The 27,984-nt window shown below is 39.6% G+C and overlaps 1 protein-coding gene across 1 annotated transcript in view; it reads right to left on the reverse strand.

Annotated features, from left to right (window-relative positions):
* LOC124802580 (ribosomal oxygenase 1) overlaps nucleotides 1–27,538 on the reverse strand; it is a 73,858-nt gene extending 46,320 nt beyond the window's left edge. Inside the window, exons 1-5 of the mRNA XM_047263451.1 lie at nucleotides 27,407–27,538; nucleotides 25,914–26,028; nucleotides 5,506–5,740; nucleotides 4,995–5,423; nucleotides 4,700–4,913 (exon numbers count right to left, since the gene is read on the reverse strand). Coding sequence (XP_047119407.1) covers nucleotides 4,700–4,913; nucleotides 4,995–5,423; nucleotides 5,506–5,740; nucleotides 25,914–26,028; nucleotides 27,407–27,466 — 1,053 coding nt within the window. The 5' untranslated portion in view covers nucleotides 27,467–27,538. The remainder of the gene's footprint in view (nucleotides 1–4,699; nucleotides 4,914–4,994; nucleotides 5,424–5,505; nucleotides 5,741–25,913; nucleotides 26,029–27,406) is intronic.
* Nucleotides 27,539–27,984: the final 446 nt, after the last annotated feature.

Below are 27,984 nucleotides of genomic sequence, written 5' to 3' on the forward strand. Positions count from 1 at the left end.
TTTCATACCTGCAGTACTGAATTGGAGCTCCTTCGTGGATTGAGGCATGTCAATGACAGTACTAAGTGCCAGATGATACAATGCAGGACTTTCGACTAGCCATCAACTTGCAAGTGAGAGGGTAAGGTACTTTTTCCTTCACTCAGACCTTCTGAATGGCCCGCTCATTGAGATAGAGAGAGACTCATGGGATGAAGCAGCATGTTTGCCATTAAAACTGATACAGCTGGGAGGAGAGGGCGAGCAATCGCATCTCGTGAGCATCTCTAGCATAACTAACACATTTGGCCATATTTTGACAGGACACACAAGTGTTGTTATAATGTTGGTAGCAATGTATCAGATTCAGAATATACGGGCGAACTTCATAGCCTGCCTTAATCTTCAATGGAAGCACTACTTGATCAAATGTGAGAAGAAGAGTGCTTGTAGGCACTAAGTTTGCATCAACCTTTTTTGCTACCTGATGGACCGCAGTGATGCCCTGATGAGAGAGATAATGTTGAATTTCACCCTCGGTCACACCATCAAGCACCCGAGTATAAATAACACCACATGAAGAGAATTCAGCATACAATGGACATCAACACGAACAGTACAGACATGGAGAAGCAAAATAAGCAGTAGTTGTGCATGAAAATCACAACTGATCTCCAAAAGCAAAGTCCCAATACATAAGCGAGGGCAGGACTTCACAGAGCTTGTACTTGTATCAACACCTTTCCAAATAAAAACAGATTAACTGTAATGGAAGACTGACATCCTTCGGTATGTGACAAAGAGGAATTGAGGTGCACCTGGGAGAACAATTGAATCTTTAGCCTCATTCCATTTACGTTTGTTCAATGGGATTGAGATGAAGATGATTGGCTCACTGTGAAAAAATCTCCCACAATTGCCAGCATCTCCAATGGCACGCACCTTCTGTCTGGGGATCCCCTTCATATGGGGGGCCCCACTCACCTTAGGTAATTGTTCACACCTTCTGAACTCCAGACAGAGGGACCAATTGGCAACTGGGAAGGTAACTGCTCAGGTAACAACTCCTCCCTGGGCTTGGCCTATACCAGCGGTTACATGTGATCCCTACCTGTTAACCCATAGCTGGGAATTACGCCTTACCCTGTCACCCGTTATGTATCAAACGCATGGGCCATTCTTCCGGAGTGCACAAGGAGGAAGAAGAAACAAAGAGAGACCTCAAGCAGAAAGGTGGAGGAAGGAGAAAAGATGGAGAATGAAGAAAGAAAGAAAATACAGATGAAGGACTGTTTTGATGCCAGGCTACCGAAACTTTGAATGTATTCCCAAAAATACCCAGGACATGTTTTCCTGCATGAAGATAGACTTAAAGAACAGAAAGGGATGAGGTGCTGCAAAATCTGAGGACCAGTGATAGCCAAGAACAGACTCACCAGAGAATGGTGGGCCCCCTACAGTTTTTCAGTGAGGTATCTGAATGTCTATGGAGGAATGGCTGGCCATTCTTCCTCAAAAGCCAAAACCAGAGCAGGTAATGATATTGTGTTGTTACCAATTTGATTTTTCTCATACTTGGCTTCATCAATCGACTAAAATGGCCTATTCAGGTTGTCAATTTGAAATACAATGTTACATTCTGCACTATTCCTCAGTTTCAACAGTTCATTCAGTTTCAAGTATCCATTTTCATTTCTTCATTCATATGGCATTAACATGTCATTTGTGATGTTGTAATAAATAATGAAGTATGAGAGAATATTTCCAAAAACCACAATGTAAAGCACAGTATCAGACAGCTCACCTTCTTGTGAATTTGTCCATATGTATGCACACTGTAACCTGAATTACTGGTGTGCTTTTTAATGTGGTTCTTGAAATTCCACTGTTCTTGCAGTATTCTCTCAAGTTCTGTTTCTTGTATGACATGTAAGATGTTACTACTGCATGTAAGAACATGGATGCAAGTTTATTTGAAAGTGACCAAGCAGTCACAATTAGTCAGCAACATGGAATAAAACCCTGTTCACGAGACACATTTTGATACTTGTATGTTATATTTTCTAGGCCTCATGTTACTTCTTAATTAGAGTTGTTTACATCTTAAATATACAGAATGTCATTGTTTCATGAATTATGGATTGGCAGTGTATAGTGTTCTATCATGATGATAATCACCTCACTAATAAAAGAAATATGAGAGCAATTACCAGTACAAGGTCAACATACATACATACATAGTGCATCTCTCATTCAATACTCTCATAGTTCATATCCTGGCTGTGTATAAATACTGAGAACATTTAAAGTGGTTGGAAATAATAACAATCAACTGAATGCCCAAAGTAAAGTATAAAATATACAATGAATCTCCATGTTTACACAAGAGAAATGTTTATCTTTATAAAAATAGCCCTCTTCAACCAAAAATAAAAATATACAACTTCTCAAAATAAATAAAATACATTCTTTTTTTAGTGAGAATCTTAAAGCCTTTTTGCTTGTTAATTGTTTTTAAAATATATATCTTTATTGACATATAAGATCAAAGAAATATGACATTAGCAAATGCAAGAATAAAAGATATAAGCAATTGTACAAAATCTATGTGAGTGAATTTCTGTTATGTAACAAATTGTTGCCTTTTACATAATTATGTGATATCTCATTTGCTCCATGAATATTATGGATTTATCATCACATGAAATCACTGTCATCTATTGTGACACCTGTCATATCTTAATACGCACACTTTGGGTACATCAAGGTGTGCATATCTTTTCGGAAAACGATTTGGAGAACCAAAAGAGAAATAGCAGTACAAAGAAAATGTGTATTTGAACATTGTTCTGACCTGTTAAAACTGTGCTGCAATTGTACCTGCTTTCTGTAGCTATTCTATGACTACTGTACACATGCAAATATGGAATCAGGCTTTACAGTTTTAAAAGTAGCTTCATCTGGCAGATGAAGATAACACATTTATAAATCGACATGGCATTTCCACATTTTTACTGCAACATGTTGCACCAAAAATAATGTGATCATGTGATTTTGATAGATCTTTTATGTGTAAGTGCCATTATTAATGATATTTTCTTAGTATACAAATTATAATATGTTGATAACCAAATGTGGCACTTTAGCTTCGAAACAATGAAATCCATCATGGCATCAAAAGAAGGTTCACACTGCAGGTGGCCAGACAATGAAAAACAGAATATGTGTTTGTGTAACGCAATGATATCATGACAGTCACAACTACCACCTAGCGGCGTGGTACAGACAGTTTGAAAATACTTGTGATTGGTCATGATATCTTTACTATAATGAACTGTAAATACTCCAATATCAATGTTGGAAATGTGGTTCTAGTTGTTGGATTTCAACTCCCACAATCGATTTTTGCTCCCATGTAAACATACAACTAACTTTGAAATATTCTTGGATTATGTGCTTATGACTTGTTAAAAATTTCAGCTAATGTGCACGGTGTGACTATTTGTCCAATGAAGAAAAAGTAGAAACATTAGACTGAATATGAAGCTGTGTACCTCTAATATGTCACTGAACAGGTGCAAGCTTTGTGCAGACTACATCAAAAATCATAACAGTTGATTTCCAAAGGAAATACATATTTGACCTGTCTAGCAAAACAACTTCAGTCTGTAACATGTAAACATGAGGACTAAAAAACGATTTCCCAAATTTGCTTTTAGTCTTCTGAAAGTTGTGTAGCATCTAAACAGAGTGATTATGCCAACTTTTGAACATAAGGTAGATATAAGTATCTTTGTTCTATGAGTGTATGTCGAATTTTTTTGACAAAGACCTTGTTGGTCGAAAGCAAACTTTCCACAGTCTTTTTGTTGTGCCTTTCTGTGCCTCAGCATCTTCACTATATGGTGAGTAGCAACCATCCTTTTCATTGCATTGCTATATTTAGTATGATTGGCTAAATGTAATACATCAGAAATCTCCTAAAATATTTTAAATCCACTATCAGTGGCACCATGTCTTCACAAGACATACACTGACTTCAAAACAGATGCTCTAAACAAACTTCCTAATCTCTAAACATGTAGCAATTTGCTACATCATGCTGTTCTGAATTCCTCACAACATGTATGCATCCACAGTTACAGGATCAGCAAGGGCACTACCAGTTTCTTCGACATTTGTCGATGGAGTATAATAAACAAGCTACAAAAATACTGTCAACCAAAGTGTCGTTTTAATGCAGGAAACATGTTGTCATTAAAGCAGAACTGATGTATACAGTTTTTGGAGTTGTGCTGGTTGAAATAGTGGGTGTTGTGGCTATTGAAGACTTGCTGTAAGTGTCATAATTATTAATAAGCCAGATACCATACCGTGGAGTCTAAAATTAGCAAATGATGAGGAAAAATTACACCTATATCTGGAATCAATCTTTCCACCTCGAGTATTCTAACCCACTGCACTAACTGGGCAGTGCTGTCATCCTAAGATGAATTAAGATACTTAACATACATGTGATTACACTGCTGGTAAATTACTATTCTTTGATGCCCATCTTCTATTCAAAATATGCAAGGGATGTAATTTTGTCACGGATATTTTTGTACAGCCAGCAGAGAAGGAATCACACTGTGAAGTTTGAATGTGTGAATATTTCTGCACCGTTAATATACAGTACAAAACAAGGAGAAAAATTAACAGAGGTAGTTAAAAAAAGTACCTTTTCAAGAATATCAGCCCATGAATGTCGCTGATAACTTGATAATGTGATATGCAATGAATGTTCTCCTGGAACAGTATTTGCTTGATGGATGAAGCCACGAGGGAAGTACAGAATGTCCCCTGCAGTCAGAACCACATCGAGTAAAGGTTCACCCAGTTCCTCCTGAGTCAAATTTTGACTTGAAAATCGTGGAAGTACTTCTTTTTCAGACCTGCAACATAAAATATTGACTGAAAATGTTCGGCAGTACATCAGAACTTTCTGTAAAATCCACAGTGATTGTAGAACCAACCGGGGTGAGTAGACACGCCAGTGTTTCTTGCCTTCTATCTGCATGACAAATGCTTCTATGTCATCATAGTGAGGTGCAAATCCTTGTGAATCTGGAGGAGTAAGATACACATTAGCACCCACCATACATCCAAATAATTCCTGGAGTGTTGCAACCATCATTCCAACCTGTGGAATGAATGACTGAGGATTTAATAATCTAACACTGCATCCATTTTCATAGTATGCCCACACTCTTTCTGCAGTTGCCCTCCCTGGAGGATTCAAAGTCTCTCTAACTCCATCTGAATATGTTGTTACATCAATATTCTTCGTAAACTTAACATTGTGTTTACGTAACATTTTATCTATCATCTCTGTAGATAACACAGCTGAATAATAGGATGGATTATTCCGTTGTCCATGGTATGGCCTCTTTTCCCATGGATCCCTAGTGACAAAAAGAAATTTGCTTTGATTAAACAGTGGTCTATCATGTACATTAGACTGCTAGTGTGTTTATACATACGTACTTCATGAATTCATCAAAACGGAGAGGATGAACAAGCCATTCAAACATTATTTTTCCTTCCTCAATGCTTCCCATGTTTTCTGACTCCTCATGCCCATTTGTTTTTTCAAGATACTGATCACTGACAGCCGTATCTTCTTCATTGTTTTCATCTCCATCTCTTTCTTCCAGCTCTACAGTACGATTTGAGATTTTCTTCTTCTTTTTTCTCTTTGATTTAAGGCTCTCAGTGTTTGCTGCAAACAGTATCATATTAACGCTGCTTATAATTCTTAAATATGTGAAAAGTCACATGTCCAGATAATGTTATTAAGTGTACATTGTAATGAAATAGAGATTCGCCTGTTGACCAGTAAAATACGACTAACATACATCATGACACACAATAATTACATTACATATAAAGTAATAATTTTCAATTTACACCTATCACTGTATGCCATGAACAGTAATAATCATGCTAAAAAGGAAAGTAACTTCTATACATTACATTAAAGGCCATTATTTGTTTGCACTGTGAACAATCTTCAATTTACTAGACTTTTATACACACAGGAACAGTGTATTTCATATAAAATGATAAAGCTTTAGCATTAACAATCATCATTATTGCAATTACATTGATCACTATTAATGTCAAAATATTAATCTTAAGAAGTTTGGCATTGCAAAACTCTGCATTTCACAAAACAATTTATGTAAAATATTTGTACTTTCTGCTTACCATGCTGCATAGATAAATTCATTTGAACTAGTTTCTATCCACTGTAAATTATGATAAGTCTTTATTACAACTATACTGTCAGAAAGCACACATTGTAAATAAACACATAAGGGACTATGTTGGGCTAATCACAGAGAGAGAATTGTTAAGTAGTTGTTGTAGGTGCAGGTGGAAGAAGTTGTTATGGGGATCTGCAGTTTATTACTGGTTTGGCAAAGTTTTATGAACAAAAGGATCAAATTAACAGGTAATGTGTTTTGGAATTTCATTTAAAAAAAAAAAGAGGGATAAAGCAGAATCCAAAAAGATACAAGCCTTGGGCATTACACCTACACACTGCAAACCACTGTGAGGTGAATGGCAGATGGTATGCCCCATTGTACCAGTTATCAGAGTTTCTTCCTGTTCCATTCATGAATGGAGTTTGGGAAAAATGGATTGCTTGAATGTCTCCCTGTGTGCAGTAATTACTTTAATCTTATGCTCACAGTTTCTATGTGAGCGATACCTAGGGGGTTGTAGTACATCCCCACAGTAATCATTTAAAACCGGTTCTTGAAACTTCATTAACAGACTTTCTAGGGATAGTTTGTCAGCCTTGAAGAATCTGCCAGTGCAGTTCCCTCCCATGGACTAAACAAACCAGAGACCATTCGTGCTGCCCTTCTCCATATACATTCAATATCCCCTGTTAGTTCTACCTGGAATGGGTCCCACACACTTGAGCAATATTCTAGAATCAGTCACACGAGTGATTTGTAAGAAATATCTTTTTTAGACTGATTGCCCTTCCCCAGTATTCTACCAATAAACCAAAGTCTGCCACCTGCTTTACCCACTACTGATTTTATGTGATCATTTCATTTTATATCCCTACAAATCATTACACCCAGGCATTTGTATGAGTCGCCAATTCCAGCGGTGACTCACTGATATTGTAGTCATAGGATACCACGTTTTTTTTTCATTTTGTGAAGTGTATAATTTTATATTTCTGAACATTTAGAGCAAATTTCCAATTTCTGCACCATGTTGAAATCTTATCAAGATCTGACTAAATATTTATGCAGCTTCTCTCCGACAGAATTTGATTATTAGACTACTGCATCATCTGCAAGAGGCCTGAGTTTACTGTTAATATTGTCTGCATAGTCATTAATATACAATACGAACAGCAAGGGTCCCAACACACTTCCCTGGGGCACACCCAAAGTTACTTCTACATCTGATGAGGACTCTCCATCAGATAACATGCTGTGTCCTCCCTACCAAAAGGTCCTCACTTGATACTCCATATGACTGTACTTTTGAAAATAAGCATAAGTGGGTACTGAAGCAAATGTTTTATGAAAATAAAGAAACACTGCATCTACCTGGTTGCCTTGATCCAAAGCTTCTAGTATGTGATGTGAGAAAAGTGCAAGTTGGGTTTCACATGATTAATGGTTTCGAAATCCATACTGTCTGGCACAGAGGAGGTCATTCTGTTCAAGATACCTCATTATGTTGGAGTCAGAATATGTTCCAAGATTCTATAACAAATAGATTGTCAAGGATATTGGACGGTAGTTTTGTTGATCACTTCTACTACATTTCTTGCAGACTGGTGTGGCCTGTCCTTTTTCCAAGAAATGGGCACAATTATTTGTTAGAATGATCTACAATAAATTATAGTTAGAAGATGGATTAACTCAGTTGCAAATTCAGTATAGAATCTGAGTGAGATTCCATTGGGACCTGCAGCTTTGTTCAATATTAATGATTTCAACTGTTTCTCAACGCCACTGACACTAATACTTATTTCGTTTGTCTTTTTAGCAGTACGAGGATTAAATGGAGGCAAGTCTCCTGGGTTTTCCTTTGTAGATGAACATTTGAAAATGGAGTTAAGCATTTCAGCTTTTGCTGTGCTACTTTCAGTTTCAGTTCCTGTCTCATTCACCAGGGACTGGACACTAACTCTGATGCCACCAATAGCCTTTACATATGACCAGAATATCTTTGGGTTCTGCGAAAGATCACCGACAATACTCTGCTACGGTAGTCACTGAAGGCATCACGCATAGCTCCCTTGATAGCCAAAAGTGTTTTATCCATCATCTCTTTATCTATGGCCCTACACTTTATTTTACACCTGTTACACAGTAATCTCTATTTCTTTAGAAGTTTCTTTACAGTGAGTGTATACCATATAGGTCCTCTCTCATTATTAACTATTCTACTTGGTACAAATGTATCCAGTATGTGGTCAACTATTCTTTTAAACTTGAGCCAGAGTTGTTGTACATGCTCCCAACCTGTGGTGAAAGTTTCAAGTTCCTCACAGAGACATAACATTACTGATTTTTTATCTAGCTTACTGAACATATACATCTTTCTGCTTGTTTTAGTTGTCCTTTGGTAATCATTGCTGCCACAATGATGTCATGGTCACTGATACCAGTTTTGATGTGGCCATCTTCAAGGATGTCAAGGTCTGTTTGTTGCCATTAGATCATCCAATATATTTCCATCATGAGTGACGGTCCCAACTATCTGTTCTATGTAGTTTTCTGAGAAGGCATTTAGTTGTCTTATCATGCTCACCACTAACAAAACTGTAATTTTTCCAATAAACTGTTGCATGATTAAAGTCTCCAACAATGATTATAGTGTGATTGGGGAACTTACATACAAGTGAACTGAGGTTTTCTCTAAAGTTTTCGGTTACATAGGTGTCTTGTGGGTGATAGAAGGATCCAATTTTCACTTTGCGCCCACACCTAATACTGAGTCTTGCCTAAACAATCTCACATGCAGCTTCAATTTCTGCCTCTGTGGATTTGAGTTTCTTGTCTACTGTGACAAAAATACCACCTCCATTTCCCATTTGCCTGTCCTTTCAATATATGCTTAAATTTTCCCAAAAAATCTCACTGTTATTGTTGTAACTGCGACCAGGACGGTCGCGGGGTATCACTGACAGAAGGCATGGCGGGACCCGCAGAGATACCCGCGAACAACAACACAACGTAAAAGGACGAACACGATCAACGTAGGACAGAACGAATACGACAAGACCGAACAACAGAGTCACAAGGAAACAAACTCGTACATGAACCAGGAAGAAAGCAGTCTAGCGCAACCGAGGTGTAAACTGACGTAAGCGAGATTAGGCTGACCGGATGAGCGAGTGGCCGGCGTTTAAGTACACTCTCAGGGGCGCCGCTATTGGCCGCTGGGACGTGTTCCACTGTGGCGCCCCCACACTAAAAGTGGGCCAGGAGGCGCGCGCCGCCAAAGCTTATGGTGCAGAGATCTCTATGGGTCTTCGACGTCCATGACGTCTGGCGCGGATTCAAATTCTGCGGCGCGTGGTACCAGAGTTATCAATTTCAGGGTTCAACCAGCTTTCTGTACCTAGTATTCACTGCTTTTGGGGAGCGATTCAAACTCTGGCACTTTGTTGCGAATGCTTCAACAGTTTACCATTAGGATTTTAATACTCTCACCTGTGGGAGGAATTTATTTCTATCTTACACTGATACTTCTAGGTTTCCTACAGCTATTGTTGTCTGGATTGGATGGAGAGCCATCTAATATAAAAAACCTTGTGTGCTCTCCACAAACAGTTAGCTATCCGAGTTGCAGCCTCTGCTGTGTAGCGCACACCTGAACTATTTAGGGGGACACTACAGTTCTCAACCCTATGGTGCAAGTCCAGAAAGTCACAGTCTAGCATGTCGCAGAACCTTCGAAGCCTCTGGTTCAGTCCTTCCACTTGACTCGGAACCAAAGGACCATGATTAGTTCTGGGGACAATACTGAAAATTGTGAACTTTGTTGAAACTCCACATGCAAGACTGGTCTCCTCATTCTCTGCCAGTCGCTGGAATGATGCACGACTGACCTTGGAGACCACATGACAGGCATCATTTTTTCTGACATCTGCCACAAACTGCAGTTGGATGCACCCCGTTCCCTTAGTGGCTTCCAGAACAGCCTCTTCAACAAGTTGTATGAGGTCTCCAGGCATACATACTGAGTGCACACGGTGTCTTTTCCTGTCCCTTTCTGCCATTTCCCTAACGGGTTGCACAGTCACTATACATTTGACCTGCTGATGATTAATAGACCCCGACCCTTTTGCGTTTCCCTCCTCCTGACAAAACAAGTTTCCCCAGAATAGCTGAAGTGAGTAAGACAGCACCTCAAACTCTTTGGTTACAGGGATCGGTACAATATCCTCAGTCCTCCTTGGTCCCCCGGGATGCCTAGATCTAACATTCACATGCCACTCGCAGTCAGGTGGATGGATAAAGACAGATACTGTACTTCCTGCAGAGCGGGTGGCAAATGAGAATAACAACAGCTTGATCAATGATCATGGACACCTTCAATACATCACGATAAATATTAGCACATTAGTGCGTCATATCCTGGTTAAAAAAAACTGTGTTTGTATCTTTTACAGATAACTCTCACAGCAGAATGCAATGTATGACATAATTTACGTGATAAATGCGAGCAGAACTGTTACAAAAGAAACATACATGACAAGCTAAATAAGAGGAACCTGTAAAAGTTCTGTTTGCTTAATTCCTGATCAATCAGTGAAACTTACTTTACATGAGATGGAACACTGTCTATGGTCATATGACTGTGCATCCCCAACCAAGCCATATACACTACTGGCCATTAAAATTGCTACACCAAGAAGAAATGCAGATGATAAACGGGTATTCATTGGACAAATATATTATACTAGAACTGACATGTGATTACATTTTCATGCAATTTGGGTGAATAGATCCCGAGAAATCAGTACCCAGAACAACCACCACTGGCTGTAATAATGGCCTTGATACGACTGGGCATTGAGTCAAACAGAGCTTGGATGGCGTGTAGAGGTACAGCTGCTCATGCAACTTCAACACGATACCACAGTTCATCAAGAGTAGTGACTGGAGTATTGTGACGAGCCAGTTGCTTGGCCACCATTGGCCAGACGTTTTCAATTGGTGAGAGATCTGGAGAATGTGCTGGCCAGGGCAGCAGTCTAACATTTTCTGTATCCAGAAAGGCCCGTACAGGACCTGCAACATGCAGTTATGCATTATCCTGCTGAAATGTAGGGTTAAGCAGGGATCAAATGAAGGGTAGAGCCACGGGTCGTAACACATCTGAAATGTAACGTCCACTATTCAAAGTACTGTCAATGTGAACAAGAAGTGACCAAGACGTGTAACCAATGGCACCCCATACCATCACACCGGGTAATACGCCAGTATGGCGATGACGAATACACGCTTCCAATGTTCGTTCACCGCAATGTCACCAAACACGGATGCGACCATCATGATGCTGTAAACAGAACCTGGATTCATCTGAAAAAATGACATTTTGCCATTCGTGCACCCAGGTTCGTCGTTGAGTACACCATCGCAGGTGCTCCTGTCTGTGATGCAGCATCAAGGGTAACCGCAGCCATGGTCTCCGAGCTGATAGTCCATGCTGCTGCAAACTTCGTCGAACTGTTTGTGCAGATGGTTACTGTCTTGCAAATGTCCCCATCTGTTGACTCAGGGATCGAGATGTGGCTGCACGATCCGTTACAGCCATGTGGATAAGATGCCTGTCATCTCGACTGCCAGTGATACGAGGCCGTTGGGATCCAGCACGGTGTTCCATATTACCCTCCTGAACCCACCGATTCCATATTCCGCTAACAGTCATTGGATCTCAACCAACGCGAGCAGCAATGTCACGATATGATAAACCGCAATCGCGATAGGCTACAATCCGACCTTTATCAAAGTAGGAAACGTGATGGCACGCATTTTTCCTCCTTACACAAGGCATCACAACAACGTTTAACTAGGCAACGCTGGTCAACTGCTGTTTGTGTGTGAGAAATTGGTTGGAAACTTTCCTCATGTTAGCGCGTTGTAGGTGTTGCCACCTACGCCAACCTTGTGTGAATGCTCTGAAAAGCTAATCATTTGCATATCACAGCATTTTGTTCCTGTTGGTTAAATTTCGTGTCTGTAGCACATCATCTTCATGGTGTAGCAATTTTAATGGCCAGTAGTGTCTTATCAAGGACACGACACCACACCTTGTAGTTGATGATACGACTTGATCAGTCTGCCACAGCAGATGATGGGAACATTTTACATAAAGGGGGCAGCCAAGAAGTATTACAGTGCTGTGGAGGGGATAGAGTTGCTGTGTAGGGAGCTCTATTAAGAGGAAAGAATAGCCTGTTTTTGTTTTTAAATGGATTTGCCAGTCATCAATATACATTGGCGTCCAATACTAAAGCAACAAACAGAAATTTTGAAGGCTGTATTTATTTTGCCACAAAATAGTATAAATGGGTGATAGTAAAGCAGAAACGAAGAACACAGAATGTAAGCAATTGTGCCATGCATAATAGTACACAAAAATAATGTTCTTTTTCCCAACTTACTGACAACTGGTTAATGTGCTCAGTAGTATGGGCTGTGACCACCTCTGGCGGCAATACAGACGTTACGTCGACAGGGCATGCTGTGAATGACGTCATCAATCTCATGTTGAGCCAATAACAGCAATTCTTCCTGCAGAGTTGCTCACAAGTCTTTAAGCGCAGGTGGAGGATGCTGACGAGATGCAACCTGTCTGCCTAGTACATCCCTCAACATGCTCTATGGGATTTGAATCGGGAGAGCAATCAGGCCACACCATGTGTGCAAATATCTTTAGTTTCCAAGAAAACATCAACCACCTGTGCTTTATGAGGTTGAGCATTACTGCCCACCAGCTCTAAGACTGGACCCACAGTACCTCACAACAACTGCATGTGAGTTCCCAAGAAGTCTTGAGACCTTACAGCAGTTTAGCCTTGCTGATTGACATGTACAATTTCACAAAGAGGTGTTTGAGTGGTCAACATAATCCCTGCACACACTATTAAGGATCCTCCTTGATATCAGTCTCTTTCCACAATGTTTGGGTCCCAAAATTGTGTTCTATGTTCCCTCCAGATGCAAATTCATCAAGAACCACTCCCCAGACCAAACTGGGACTCATCAGTTGAAAGAACATTGGCCTACTGTTCAACTGTGCAGCTGAATTGTCCAGACATTGCCTTCTGTGCAGATGTGGCAGAGGTACACATACAGCAGGTCTCTGACAGTAAAGCTCACTCTGCCGAAGCCTTCTGTACAAAGTTTGCCCTGTTACAACATGTGCAGTGGATGCTGCGAGGTCAGATGCCAGCTGCGCTCAGTCAATTAAAATTCAAGCAGACACAAGTATCAACTGATAATCATCTCTGAAACATATGTTCTTTATGGTTGGACAATTGTTATTTTCTCACACCCTCGTTTAGTGAGATCTTCGGATCAACTAATTCTAGTCTCCTACAGTGGCTAGGAAAGCTTGGGGTGGTGACTACGTTAATATTGCATAACTCTGAACACCAAGTTTTTATGAGCATAGAAGTGGCCATGGCTACATTGTTAGTGGCATAACAGGAAATCCAAATCATGGTGTACAACTAAACGATATACACATTGTTTAATTGAAAGAAGATTATAGTTCAACATAATGCCAATGAAGGTGTCATTAGAGAAGGAGCACAAACATGAGTAGGACAATAACAGCTTATTAAATTAGCTGAGCCATTTTTAAAACAATGTCTGCATTTAACAATCTCTACATTTAATTTTGATCAGATGATCAGATGCATCCCCCCCCCCCCCCCCGCCGCCCCCTTACACACAGTTATTACCTTCCCAAACTTCATTAAAGTTATGATGGTCTCCTCTTACATGTTCCTGAATATCTACCTGCAATTAATCATTAATTCAGTACCCAGTTAAAGTCTAGGCTGCCAGCACTCAAGGAATAATTAAGATGTATAAACCGATATTGGTTTGGTTCCTGCTGATGCTATTGGTAGATGGGATTTCCCTAGGCATGGTCTGCTTCTCAACAGGAAAGGAAAGGGTTTATTGGCTGGGTGATAGCAAAATTTTTAGAGATTCAACACTGAAAAGAATTTCAGCTTAATAAGAAGCTGAGGCAAGCAGGTAATCTTAAAATATTACAAGACTCTTGTAAGAGATTTAAAAAACAAAGTAGATGAGGTTCTTGTTTGTTCAGAAGATTTAGAAACTGAGGATGTAACAAATATACTATGTCTATATGATCATCATACGATAGGTATAAGAAGAGAGAATATGGATTAAGGATGACTTGTTATATATTATGTTAAATGTTATCACAGTGTGAAATATTTAGACACTAAAAAAAAAAAAAAAAAAAAAAAAAAAAAAAGTGTAGCAACATTTAGAAGCAGGTGCCTGTGAGTTTAAACAAAATAATGGTACTTTTATAATTGTAACTATATACAGGTCCCTACTGGGAAATTTTTAGCTATTTCTGAAAACTTGGATTCTTTGTTGTGCTATCTGTCAGACATGGGAAGCAAATTATTATTTGTGGGGATTTCAGTGCAGATTTTCTGAACGAGTCTGATACCTTGAAGTATTAGGCGGTTCTTCAGATTTGACGTCAGTTATTGATTTTTGTAGTTAAGTAGTACAGAAAAGCAGCACACTGATAGATAATACTTTCATAGACCAAGATAAATTTAATCAACTAGGATTAAGAAGGGTCTTTCTGATCACGACACACAGCTAATTACAGTGCATGATGTAGCTCCATACAGTAGTGAGAAACAGTTCCTAAAATGTTGCATTCAATTAATGATTTAACTATTGCAAATTTTCAGAAGAGCTTGCAGCAGTTAAGATTGGGATTAGGAGTACCAGGAGCCTGACACCAATTTTAAATAAACTTATTTCATGTCTCATTTTTGGGTATATTTGGAAACAGGTTCTCTAACAAAACAGTGAAATGTAATTGTAATGAACCATGTAAAACCCATGGGTTACTAAAGGGACAAACATAATGTTGTAACTGGAAATGTATCTAATAGCAAAAAAGTGTAATGACTCAGAAAGACTCAAATATTATAAAAACTTCTGTACTACATTAAGATGGCCAGATGCACGCGTATTACGTCTAGATGTACGCATATTATGTCTGAGATTATCACCTCTGATAAAATTAAAACAATCTGGAACATTGTTGAAAGGGAAATAGGGCAACAAAAAGTGCATGAAGATTGTATTATCAACAAAATGAATGAAAAGTTTATCAACAAAAAGTCAAAAGTTGAAAATATTTTTCATAATCATTTTTAAAATGTCGTGGAGAAAATGGGGTACAGATGTTCATTATCTAGGAAAATAATAAACTGAATAAACTCATTCAAAAGCAAAAGCTTGCATGGAATTGACAGTTATTCCAACAGAGTACCAAAAGCTTGTTCCCAACAGACAAGTAGCATTCTCAGCCACATACACGGATCAGCCAGAGCATTACGACCACTGACCTACTATCGATATAACTCTGTCCAGGCAACATCAGTGAGCATGCTGTCCGTGTCTCGAATGCGGACGGCGCGTGACCTATCTGAGTTTGACTGAGGGCAGATTGTGATGGCCTGGAGGCTCGGAACATCCATTTTTGGAAAGTGCACAGCAAGTTGGGTATTCGAAGAGTGCTGTGGTGAGTGTCTTCAACACATGCTGAAATCAAGTCCAGAGGTCATGGGGTTGGGCGGCCACCCCTCTTTACAGATGTCAGATGTTGTTGGCTGGACAGATTGGTAAAACAGGACAGGTGGCGAACTGTGACAGAACTAACATCAGACTTTAATGCTGGGCAGAGCACAAAAGAGTTTGAACACACAATACACTGAAAACTCCTAACAATAGGCCTCCACAGCCAATGACCTATGCTTGTGCCAATGTTAACACTACTTGGCAACTTTGACTGAAATGAGCATGTGACTGTTGCCACTGGATGTTGGTGCATTGGCAGAGTGCTGCAAGGTCTGATGGATCCTGATAACTTCATCATCATGCTGATGTGAGGATGCGAATCTGTTTTCTTACAGGGGAACAGCTTCTTGACACCTGTACTGCAGGACGGAGACAAGTTGGCAGCGGCTTCATTATGCTCTTGGAAACATTCATGTGGGCATCCAGCTCACGCATGGCACCATGATGGCAAAGGAGTATTGTATGCTAGTTGCAGACCACATACACCCCTTCATGACAAGCATGTTTCCCGATGGCTGTGGCATTTTTAAACAACATTATGTGCCATGTCAGAAGGCCAGGAGTGACATGGTGGGGTTCGAGGAACACAGTGGTGACTTCCAATTGTTGTGTTGGCTCCCCAATTCGCCAGATGTGGAACTAACCAAATACATCTGGGATATGATTGAATGTGAAATCAGAGATCATTGCCCCCTCCACTGAATTTACAGGAATTAGGTGTCTTGCGTGTGCAGATGTGGTACTAGCTCTCTCCAAGTACCTACCAATGACACACTGCTTCCATGTCATGACATGTCACAGCTGTTATCCGTGCCAAAGGTGGGCATACCAGCTATTAGGTATGTGATCATAACGTTTGGTTAATCAGTGTACATAATAGCTCACTGAAAGAGGGCATTTTCCCTGATAGACTGAAATATGCTATTTTGAAACCATTGCATAAAAAGTGGGAGTGGACTGACGCCAACTACCACTCAGTCCCACTTCTCACAGCTTTAACCAAAATTTTTGAAAAAGTAATGTATTCAAGACTAGTTTAAAAAATCCATAAAAATAAGTTACTAACAAAATATCAATTTGGCTTTCAGAAAAGCCTTTTAATAGAAAATGCTATGTATGCTCTCACTGATCAAAAATTAAATGCTCTGAATAACTGAACATCGCTCATTGGGATTTTTTGTGATCTCTCGACAACTTTTGATAGTGTAAATCATGAAATTCTGCTAGATAAGCTTAAACATTGCGATCCAATTGGGACAGTGCCTAAACAGTATAATTCATATTTAACTGGGAGAGTGCACAATATTGAAATAGAAAGTTCATATAATGTGCAAAGATCTGCAGATTCTTCAAGCTGGGGAGGTATCAAGAATGGGGTCCCACACGAATTAGTCTTTGGTCCCTTATTGTTCTTAACAGACTGACAGAAAAGTAAATAAATTATATTGCAACACAAAGATAAAGTTGTGTTGGTAGGTGTGTTTCTACATCCGAAAGATGATATCCATTCAAATTTTAAGCCAATCGAAACATGGAAACTACAGGTGAGAATATCAACAATGTATGAAAAGACAGTTTGCTATATATCATAAATAAGACACGCCAAGTGTCTTTTAATTGTGCCTGTATGCAACTTGACATGTCTTCTGTATGGTAAGTAGCAATCTGTCTTTTCCTACATCGTTCAAATTTTGTGCCAGTCGCATAAGTGGCACTAGTAGCACCACTTTGAGGATGCAAATCAGGTTCCCTTTAAATACACGTTGTAACAGTAGGGAGTGTTACTTACCTCTGAGATTGGATGTGGTGAGTTGATATTAGTCAAGAATGCCTTTACGGGGACAAAGATGCCATTATCAACACCTCACTGAGTTCGAATGAGGTCGTGTAATAGGGCTACGAGACACTCAATATTCATTCTGTGATACTGCAGAAAGACTTGGCAGAAATGCAGCCACTGAATATGACTGCTGGCAGCGGTGATTATGAGAATGTACAGTCCCAAGAAGAGCAGGCTCCAGATGGCCATGTGGCAATACTGAGAGGGAAGACCACTGTGTTCGGTATATCGTTCTGGTGCATCATATCACATCTGCAGCAGCAACTATGCAGCTGTTGGCATCACAGTGACACAGTGAACTGTCACAAATTGGTTACTTCAAGGTCACCTCTGAGGCAAACACCCTGTCACGTGCATTCCACTGGCCCCAAACCCCTGCTATTTGTGATTCAGTGGTGTCTAATGAGAGCTCATAGAAAGGCAAGGTGAAGGTCTATTGTGTTTTCTGATGAAAGCTGGTTCTGCCTCGGTGCCAGTGATGGCCATGTGTTGGTTGGAAGGAGGTCAGCAGAGGGTCTGCAACCAGCCTGTCTGCGTGGTAGACATATTGGACCTACACATGGAGTTACAGTCAGGGGCGCAATTTTGTACGAAAGCAGAAGCATGTTCATGGTTATCCCATGCACCCTCACTGCAAATCTGTACAGCAGTCTGGTAGTTCAACCTGTTGTGCTGCCATTTATGAACAGCATTCCAGGGGCTGTTTTCCTACAGAATAACACTTGCCCGCATTCCGCTATTGTAACCCAACATGCTCTAAAGTGTCGACATGTTGCCTTGGCTTGCTCGAACTCCAGATCTGGCTCCAGTTGAGCACATGTGGGACATCATGAGGTGACAACTCCAGTGTCATCCACAAACTGCATTAACCATCCCTTTATTGGTCGACCAAGTGCAACAGGTGCTGAACTCCACTATACAAGCTGGCATCTGAAAACTGTACAACATAATGCATCTACATTTGCATGCTTGCATTCGACATTCTAATGGTTATACCAGTTACTAGTATACCAACATTTCAAATTTGCAATGGCTTATCTTGCTCTTACATTAACCTGCGATCTTGCAATGTTGATCATTTAAATATGTCTTCATATTTTCGTGCTGCAAAGACTGATCCATAAAATTTTGGGTGTGCAGTTGCATAAATTCGACTTCTTCTTCTTCTAATATTTTGGCTGAATACCGTCCAGCCCCTTCAGAGTTAGCTGAGGTGACTGACGCTCCAGCACTTGCTCCATCCTTTTAAACCAGCGGACCGCACCACTACGCATGCGGCCAAACATGCACAAGGCACCAGAGACATTGATTGGCGGCACAGAGGTATGACATATGCATGGAATTAGATCTACGGCTGCGCAGTCGATCCGCAAGGTGGCACCGATGTATCACTGCGAGCTGAACTGTCACGACGTCTTTGTGATTTTATTACAGAAATTGCCATAGTCCATGATTTTTCCAAGCTGAAGCCACTATCTCTATTAATTAAATTGATTGCCAACCGATTTTCAATTGCTTCCTTCACAACTGAGTCCCAGAAAGATGAAGTTGAGGCTAAAATAGTGATGGTACTGTACTGTACACCATAGTGCGCCCAGCATCAATACAGTGCTCTGCCACCACTGATTCATTAGGTTGTAAGAGTCGGGTGTACATGCAGTGCTCTGTGCACCTCTCCTGGACAGTACGTGTCGTATGTCCGATGTATGAATGGTTGCATTCACAGGGGATCTTGTAAACCCCAGGCTTCCAAAGCACCAAATCATCTTTAACGGAACCTGGTTTTGGAACAACTATCACCTACATCTAAGGATATCTGAGGAGTTACCCTACAATTCATGGCACTGGATTGATGGCACAACGTGGGCTAAGTCAGACTGGGTTTGTGAGGTACACACATCGAGACAGAAGGAAAAATTTAGCCGGTTTGAGACGTCTTCACATCTAGAAACCGTTATTCGACACTCCCTCATTAGTATAATGGATAAATATTTGGATGACAATAAGATGATGGTTTTAAATAAAGGACTGAACTTTGCACTCACATCGAAGGTTTTACCAATACCAGCTTTCATCAGTGCCTTTCAAGAAGCTGTTCATCCTCTTTCTATGGATTCAGCATAAGAAATAAGAAGCAAATCTTGTCGAGCAGTTACGAAGGCTCGCCCACAAAGAAGTAACATATCTGTGGCAGAGAGGGCTGCACTACGTGAACTTTGCCAGGATACCATGATGGTAGTTCTTCCAGTTGATAAAGGAAATGCCACTGTTTTAATGTCACATGATGACTATCATGATAAAATGAACAGTTTTCTGGGTGACAGCACATACTGGAAGATTAGTAAAGACCCCACCAACCAAGACTGCTTCGTTTCTGAACACCACCTCCCTTCCACCAGAAGTTGTGCGAAGATTGAAACCAAGTTGTGTGGTTCCTCCAAGACTTTATGGACTTCCAAAAATTCACAAGAATGGTGTTCCTCTGCATCCGATAGTGAGTAACAATGGCTCTCCTACCTACGATTGTGCAAACACTTAGCATAATTATTAAGACCCCTGGTGCGAAAATGCATTCATGACATACATATCTCTGTGGAATTATTGGAAAACTGTCTGCCACTGTAGCTGAGGGGACAGCGCACCAGCTTTTAATGCCAGTGGGCCCGGGTTTGATTCCCGGCTGGGTTGGAAATTTTCTCCACTCAGGGGCTAGGTGTTTATATAGTGTTCATCATCATTCTTTCATTCTCACTGACACACAAGTCACCAAAGTGGCGTCACCTCAAAAGACTTGCACCTGGCAATCGTTCATTTCATCGGCAAACTGAAATCACTCAAACTGCGCAATTCTGATATGTTCATCAGTTTCAATGTAGCATCACTGTTTCTCATTGAAAAAACTCTCGATAAAGAGATTTCAGCTTTGGTTGAACGTGTTTTGACCTCAACATATTTTTTTATTCTATAACGAATTTTATGTACAGACTGACATTGTTGCCATGAGTAGTCCCTTTTCACCTTTGCTAGCCAACTTTCTTAGGGAGGACTTTGAAGAGAAGATGCTGGAATCTGCTAGCTTGAAGCCCACACTGTTTTGGAGGTACGTTCATGACACATTTGTAGGGTGGTCCCATGGTGAATTCCATCCACAGACAAATTCAGTTCACGATGGAAATTGAAAAAGATGGGTGCCTTCCATTTTAGGATGTGTTAGTATGGTGCAAAGACGATGGCACTTCGGGACACGCAGTATATCGAAAACCGATCCATGAGGATTTATATTTATGTGCAAATAGCTGCCACCAACCTTTGCAGACAATGAGTGTACTCGAAACTCTGGTACACAGAGCACACATCATTGCTGACGGGACTGGTTTGGAGGAAGAGCTTCTACACTTGAGAAGAGTTTTTGAAGCCAACAGGTACTCTCCACAGCACTTAGGCATTACAAATGAAGCCAACTGTGGGTGCATGAAAAGCAGAAGAAGAAGTCAAATTTATGCGGCAGCATGCCAGAAATTTTATGGATCATTTAAATATGTCATCTAGTCAATTGTATTCCTGGAGTTTCATTACAGCATTAATTACTTTTTAATGTTGGGGAGTTTTTCCCCATCAGTGCATACATTAATGACTTGCTAAATTATAATTTTATTTATGTAATTAGTATGCATATTCCACGGATCCATACACGCAAGTCATACACTTGGATGTGGAGCATGTTAATACAATTATAAAAATACAATTAATACTACAGAATAATAACAACTTAGTACGATAATATAACTTTTTCTTATTTACTAGCTAACATTTATCTAGTATTGTAATTCACTGTCTGAGATTAACACAGTATAGTATCTTTCATCTAACACATGAATAACAAGATATATCTTTTTCTTCAAGGACTGCGTTAAAACTGTATATGGGAACTTTAAATTATTTCTGGAAAAGAATTCACCTAAGGAGTACAGTGGATGGTTAAGGAGGATTTTTTAACATACATCTGAATAGCATTTCCTTTTCTCTTGTACATTTAATATAATTAGGCAGTGCATTAAAAGTCTTAATAGCAGCATTCTTTACTCTCTTCTGTATAAGTGACAATTTTTTAGTTCAAAATGGAGATCATCTTTACCCCTACTGTTATAGTTGTGGTATGAACAATTTATTTCATTATGAGCATAGTTTAATGACAAAATTCATCAGAGAGCATATGTACTGACTTCTTGCTGTCAGTATTCCTAACTGTGTGAGGAATTTTCTACATGATGTTCCTGGAGAAACCCCACACAAAGATTCAAAGCTACTTCTTTTTGCTGATGTTACAAATATATTGACCACAGCCAACAACAAAAAAATAACTGAGGAAATTGTAAGCAATATATTTCATTAAATTTTGATAAAACACAGCATATACAGTTATGACATTAAATGGCACACCACCATTAATAAACATAAACTTTGCACACGAGTCTGTAGCTAAGGTAGAATATTCAAAATTTTTGAGTGTGTGTACTGATGAGAGATTGAACTGGAAGAAACACTGATGATTTACTGAAACATTTGAGTTCAGCTACTTTTAGGATTATTGCAAATTTTGGTGATAAACATAGCAGTAAATTAGCTTATTATGCCTCGCTGCTTTTGTATGGCAATATATCTTGGGGTAACCCACTACACAAAAGCATATAATCAGAATAACAGCTGGAGCTGACCCAAGATCATCTTGCAAACATATACAACGGGTATTCACAGGAGCTTTGAAATATAATATTCACTTATGAGATCACTCCTTGTTCAAAAACAATAGCAATGTACATAACTACAACTAGGAGAAAGGCTGATCTTCACTAGTCTGTGTTCAATCTACCTTCAGCACAGAAAGTGGTGAATTATGCTGCCACAAAAGTTTATATTCATTTACCAATCTGTCACATAACCAACCAGCATTTAAAAACAAATTAAAAGAATTTCTGAATGGCAACTCCTTCTACTCAATAGACAAACTTTTTGATACAAATTTATAATTTTGCAATAATGAAAAAATTGAATTGTGACATGTACAGAAACTAACGTGTTCCACATCATTATGAAGTTCGTATTCATGATCTATGGAACAAATATTAATCTAATCTAATCAAAAGAGAAATCAGTGTGGTTTGATGGCAGATTTGTTTTTGACGACTTAAAATATTGTGCTTGTTATGCACTTCATCAAAAGTATTTCAGTGATGTGAGTTGGTGGGACAAAGTTGATCCAAACACACAAATGGTTTGAGGATCAGTCCTTATCCTGTCCAATGGTACACTGGGGAACTACATGAGATCTTGGAAATTCAGAGCATTTCTGATTTTTATTTTCTCATTTTCCTTCTTCTGTGTGGAAATGAATATCGAGTAAGTAGTTATATATGTTGTTTTGTTACACATTTAACTTCATGGTGCACACAGATTATTACAGTTGTTTCCTTTCATTACACAACAGCGTAATCCTGCCCTGATGGCTGGCACATACCTCATTGTCAAATTATAAAATGACTTTCATCTTGGACTGAACTTTTCGTAATTAATAACAGTAAGACGCTAGAATGGGGACAGTTCTATCACATTTTTTGCACAGCAGTGTTGATAGCACCCAACATGAAATGTGATATGAACAACGGTGTGTGTCAACCAGAACTTGTAAGTAGTCTAGGAGTGGCCATAACCATGGAATGCACAATTTATTCAAATAAATGGCAGTCAAAATCCCAGTAGTTCACAAGATATACACTATGTGATCGAAAGCATTTGGACACCGCCAAAAACATACGTTTGTCATATTAGGTGCACTGTGCTGCCACCTACTGCCAGGTTCTCCACATCAGAGACCTCAGTAGTGATTAGACATTGTGAGAGAGCAGAACGGGGTGCTCTGCAGAATTCACAGACTTCGAATGTGGTCAGGTGATTGGGTGTCACTTGTGTTATACGTCTGTACGCGAGATTTCCACACTCCTTAACATCCCTAGGTCCACTGTTTCCGATGTGATAGTGCAGTGGAAATGTGAAGGGACACATACAGCACAAAAGCGTACAGGCCGGCCTTGTCTGTTGACTGACAGAGACTGCCGACATCTGAAGAGGGTTGTAATGTGTAATAGGCAGACATCTGTACAGACCATGACATAGGAATTCCAAACCGCATCAGAATCCACCGCAAGTACTATGACAGTTAGGTGGGAAATGAGAAAACTTAGATTTCATGGTTGAGCGGCTGCTCATAAGCCACACATCAGGGCGGTAAATGCCAAACAATGCCTCGCTTGGTGTAAGGAGCATAAACATTGGACGATTGAACAACGGAATAACGTTATATGGAGTAACGAATCATGGTACACAAAGTGGCGATCCAATGGCAGCTTTGGGTATGGCGAATGCCTGGTGAACGTCATCTGCTAGCGTGTTTAGTGCCAACAGTAAAATTCTGAGGCGGTGGTGTTGTGGTCATGTTTTTTTGTGGAGGGGTCTTGCACCCCTTGTTGTTTTGCATGGCACTATCACAGCACAGGCCTACAGTGACGTTTTAAACACCTTCTTGCTTCCCACTGTTGAAGAACAATTCGGGGATGGCTACGGCATCTTTCAACACGATCAAGCATCTGTTCATAATGCACGGCCTGTGGTGGAGTGGTTGCACGACAATAACATCCCTGTAATGGACTGGTCTGCACAGAGTCCTGACCTGAATCCTACTGAACACCTTTGGGAAGTTTTGAAACGCCAACTTTGTGCCAGGCCTCACCAACTGACACTGATACCTCTCCTCAGTGCAGCACTCCATGAAGAAAGGGCTGTTTTCCCCAAGAAACCTGACTAAACGTATGACTATGAGAGTGGAAGCTGTCATCAAGGCTAAGGTTGGCCAACACAAATATCGAACTCTAGAATTACCGATGGAGGGCACCACAAATTTTCAGCCATGTGTCGGAATACCTTTGATCACATAGTGTATGTTGTCATTGCATTGAATATAATTTTGTCACATGGTATATAAAGCCAAACATGCAATGGAGAGCAATAAGAAATGTGTGTAACCCTTTCCTTTGAATCACTACCTGAACTATTCAGTAACTATAGCGAAGTTGTTTCTCATGATAGTACATTGACTAGCTTAAACAATACACAACTAACCTCACACCTTTCAGTCCACCTTTCACTATGCTACATATCAGTTCCATTGTGGCCGGCCGCTGTGGCCGAGCGATTCTAGTCTCTTCAGTCTGGAACCACGCAACCGCTACAGTCGCAGGTTCGAATCTTGCCTTGGGCATGGATGTATGTGATGTCCTTAGGTTTAAGTAGTTCTAAATTCTAGGGGAGTAATGATCTCAGATGTTAAGTCCCATAGTGCTCACACCCATTTGTACCATTTTTTAGTTCCATTGTGTGAAACAGAACAACAAATATCATCAGACTGTTAACTGTTTGCAGTGTACTTGCCACACTTTCACTTGTTTCTGGTAAATACGGGCTGCATATATTAATCCACTGTATTCCCATTACACTGCAAATTGCTCAACAATAACAATCTGAAGCAATTAAAAGTTTACAGCTACATTTCATCAAGTCATAAAGAATATATCTTGCTCACTTTCTTGCCTAAAACTATCCTCACATTAGTTACACAAAACTGACACACTGCAGACTTATGTAACATACAAGAAAAGTGCCCAGGCTGCACAGCCACTATTCTTAACTTTAGTTATAAAAATATTAAATGACACAACGGAAGTAAGTAAGATTGTAATGTCTCAGTGATGATGTCATCACAGCACAAACTTGGAATGGAAAATTGGTTCCTGTCTTGTCCAGTAAACCACAAAAACCTAGATAACTAGAAGAGGGTTTAATCTCACTCCTCTATGATTTATACAGAGGCAACTACTGCACTAGCTTGCTCAACATGTGACTGAAGTTCCAAGTTAGAGAGTTCAGACAAACAGTGGCTGTGTCAGCTAATTTTTCATGTCAGAGAAGGAAAGGGCATACCACCTCTCACAGAACCACGCCTAATACGGCCTAAGTAGCTTACTGTTGTGGTTTGAGCAATCTTGGCAGTCACTTTTTCAATTTACTGTGCTATCAGAACTTCAAATTCAAATCATGGTGGCGCTTAAATATACACAAATGTATTTCATACCTACCAGAGGACTGCCTCTTAGTTACTACAGAGATGTCTTCCAAGGTATCTTGATTTGGCACTTCCAGTCTTTTGTTGTCTTTCTTAAGTACATCTAGTTTCTTCTTCTTTTTCACAATCTGAAATTTGAAAACTTATATGTTTTATAGAAATTGGCAGTAAGTGCCTGTAAGAAAAGCAACAAATCCCACATTTATATTCTGTATAAATGAGGTCATGAAAGAAAAGTTCCCACGTAAATACGTTATTTCCTGTACCAAGTCCAAGTTCCTTGCAAAAATTTGAGGGAAGAGAGAATACACAAAGATGTAAATCTATGTCTCCTTCCCATGCACCCCATTAAAGGGATGGTATTACAGCAAAGAAAATAGATGTTCATGTGAAGCCAATACCATTGCCTGTAATACAGTTACATCATGAGGTAAGAATGGTGAATTCATATCCTGGGAATGTTTCAATGAAAACTGACTTTTCCACTACCCTAGCTGACATTACACTATTGCATTACAGTCAATAAAACACATTATGAAGAAGATCATGATAATATTTTACATTAGACCAATCATATTCCACAGGTTCTGTGGAGTGGGCCACTGGAATGAGGAAAAATCTGAATATGTGCATTCTTTATGTGCGATGCAATAACTTAACATTAAAACACATAACTGTATTACAGGGCTAAGTTTTATTATAAAATAAACTAAAAGTAAGAGAGTTCCTGTGAAGATACCCTTCACTAGAGTTGCCCAACAAAGTCCTTTTAGTCTTAAGTTTCATCACATCACTATAACACATCTGGAAAGTTGTTCAATAGATGTGTACCCATTTAATGTTAATCCCTTGAGGGCGCTGCAGACATTTCTTTAAAAAATGAGAAATATTTGTGAAGAAAAATGAAACTAACCATGATATGTAATCTATCTGCAAACAGTTGTTCTCGAGGCATTTCTAGAACACCAGGTTTGTCTTTGTAGTCTCCCCCTCTCAAAAAATTATTCCAACTAATTATATATAGAATAAACTAGTTCCACTTTGAAATCACATACTGTATCATTCACTAACAGCCACTATTGCAAACGGATATGAATTATGGTGCTTCATTAAAGGTACTGGGAAATGAAACTGAGACAATAAATGCGTAACACGATTATGTAAACAAGCCTGATATCTACTCAAATCATGTGCGCGCTGACTGTAAATTTAAATAAAATCTTGGAGAGGTGAACGATTGACAACTAGCACAGAGTTCCCTGCGGAATTATTCTGTACGAAAGGTAGAATTTTGAAATACATTCACGATACAAGTTTTGCTTAATTACCACTGAATGATCGTTAATAGCACTGTCATTGGTTCTAAATTTGTGGTATTATTTCTGTGATCACTTGAACGCATAACAGAAAAGTTATAAGCTTCAACATTATTTACAGAACTATCTACTGTCTTGAAAAATCCAGTCATATAAACAACAGACTTCCACATTCATCTGAGTAACCTACATTCTTTTTGGAGTAAACAGAAAAAGCTGACACCGCTCTCTTCACGTTCACAGGTGCCATCTCCGAACCATAACAACACGCGGTCCTGCTGTTTTAGTGTGCAAACAAATGTCCTAAGATCTTCAAAAATAGCTAGGACACTTCGACCATAGATGCTAAATGGTCGAAACTAATACACATCAGGGGTCCTCTCACTTTCAATAATATTGTAAAACTGTCAATGTACTGACCGTCGGATGGAGCTTAATTTACTTGTTGCCAATACTAGAAATATTGACGAGCAGTATTATAACCCCTCAAATCATTCATGCTGAACGTGTGAAGTCAAGTATTGATGGTCTGACAATATTTTGCATTTAGATGTTGACAGACTCTCATGAACCAGCCACACGGCATTAGTGTGCTGTGCATTGTTTAAGTTTTTAATTCACCATTGTTTGTATCATACCTCACATTCAATTTGTAAGCGGTTCATAGGTTCGTCCGCACGACGCATCTTTCGTGTTTAACTGTGCACATGCGCATAAATTTCCAGGAGTGGAACAACACATGCGCATTTGTGCTTTACTGGAAAGGGA

The sequence above is a fragment of the Schistocerca piceifrons genome, chromosome 6 (assembly GCF_021461385.2).
Source record: "Schistocerca piceifrons isolate TAMUIC-IGC-003096 chromosome 6, iqSchPice1.1, whole genome shotgun sequence".
NCBI classification, from domain to species: domain Eukaryota; kingdom Metazoa; phylum Arthropoda; class Insecta; order Orthoptera; family Acrididae; genus Schistocerca; species Schistocerca piceifrons.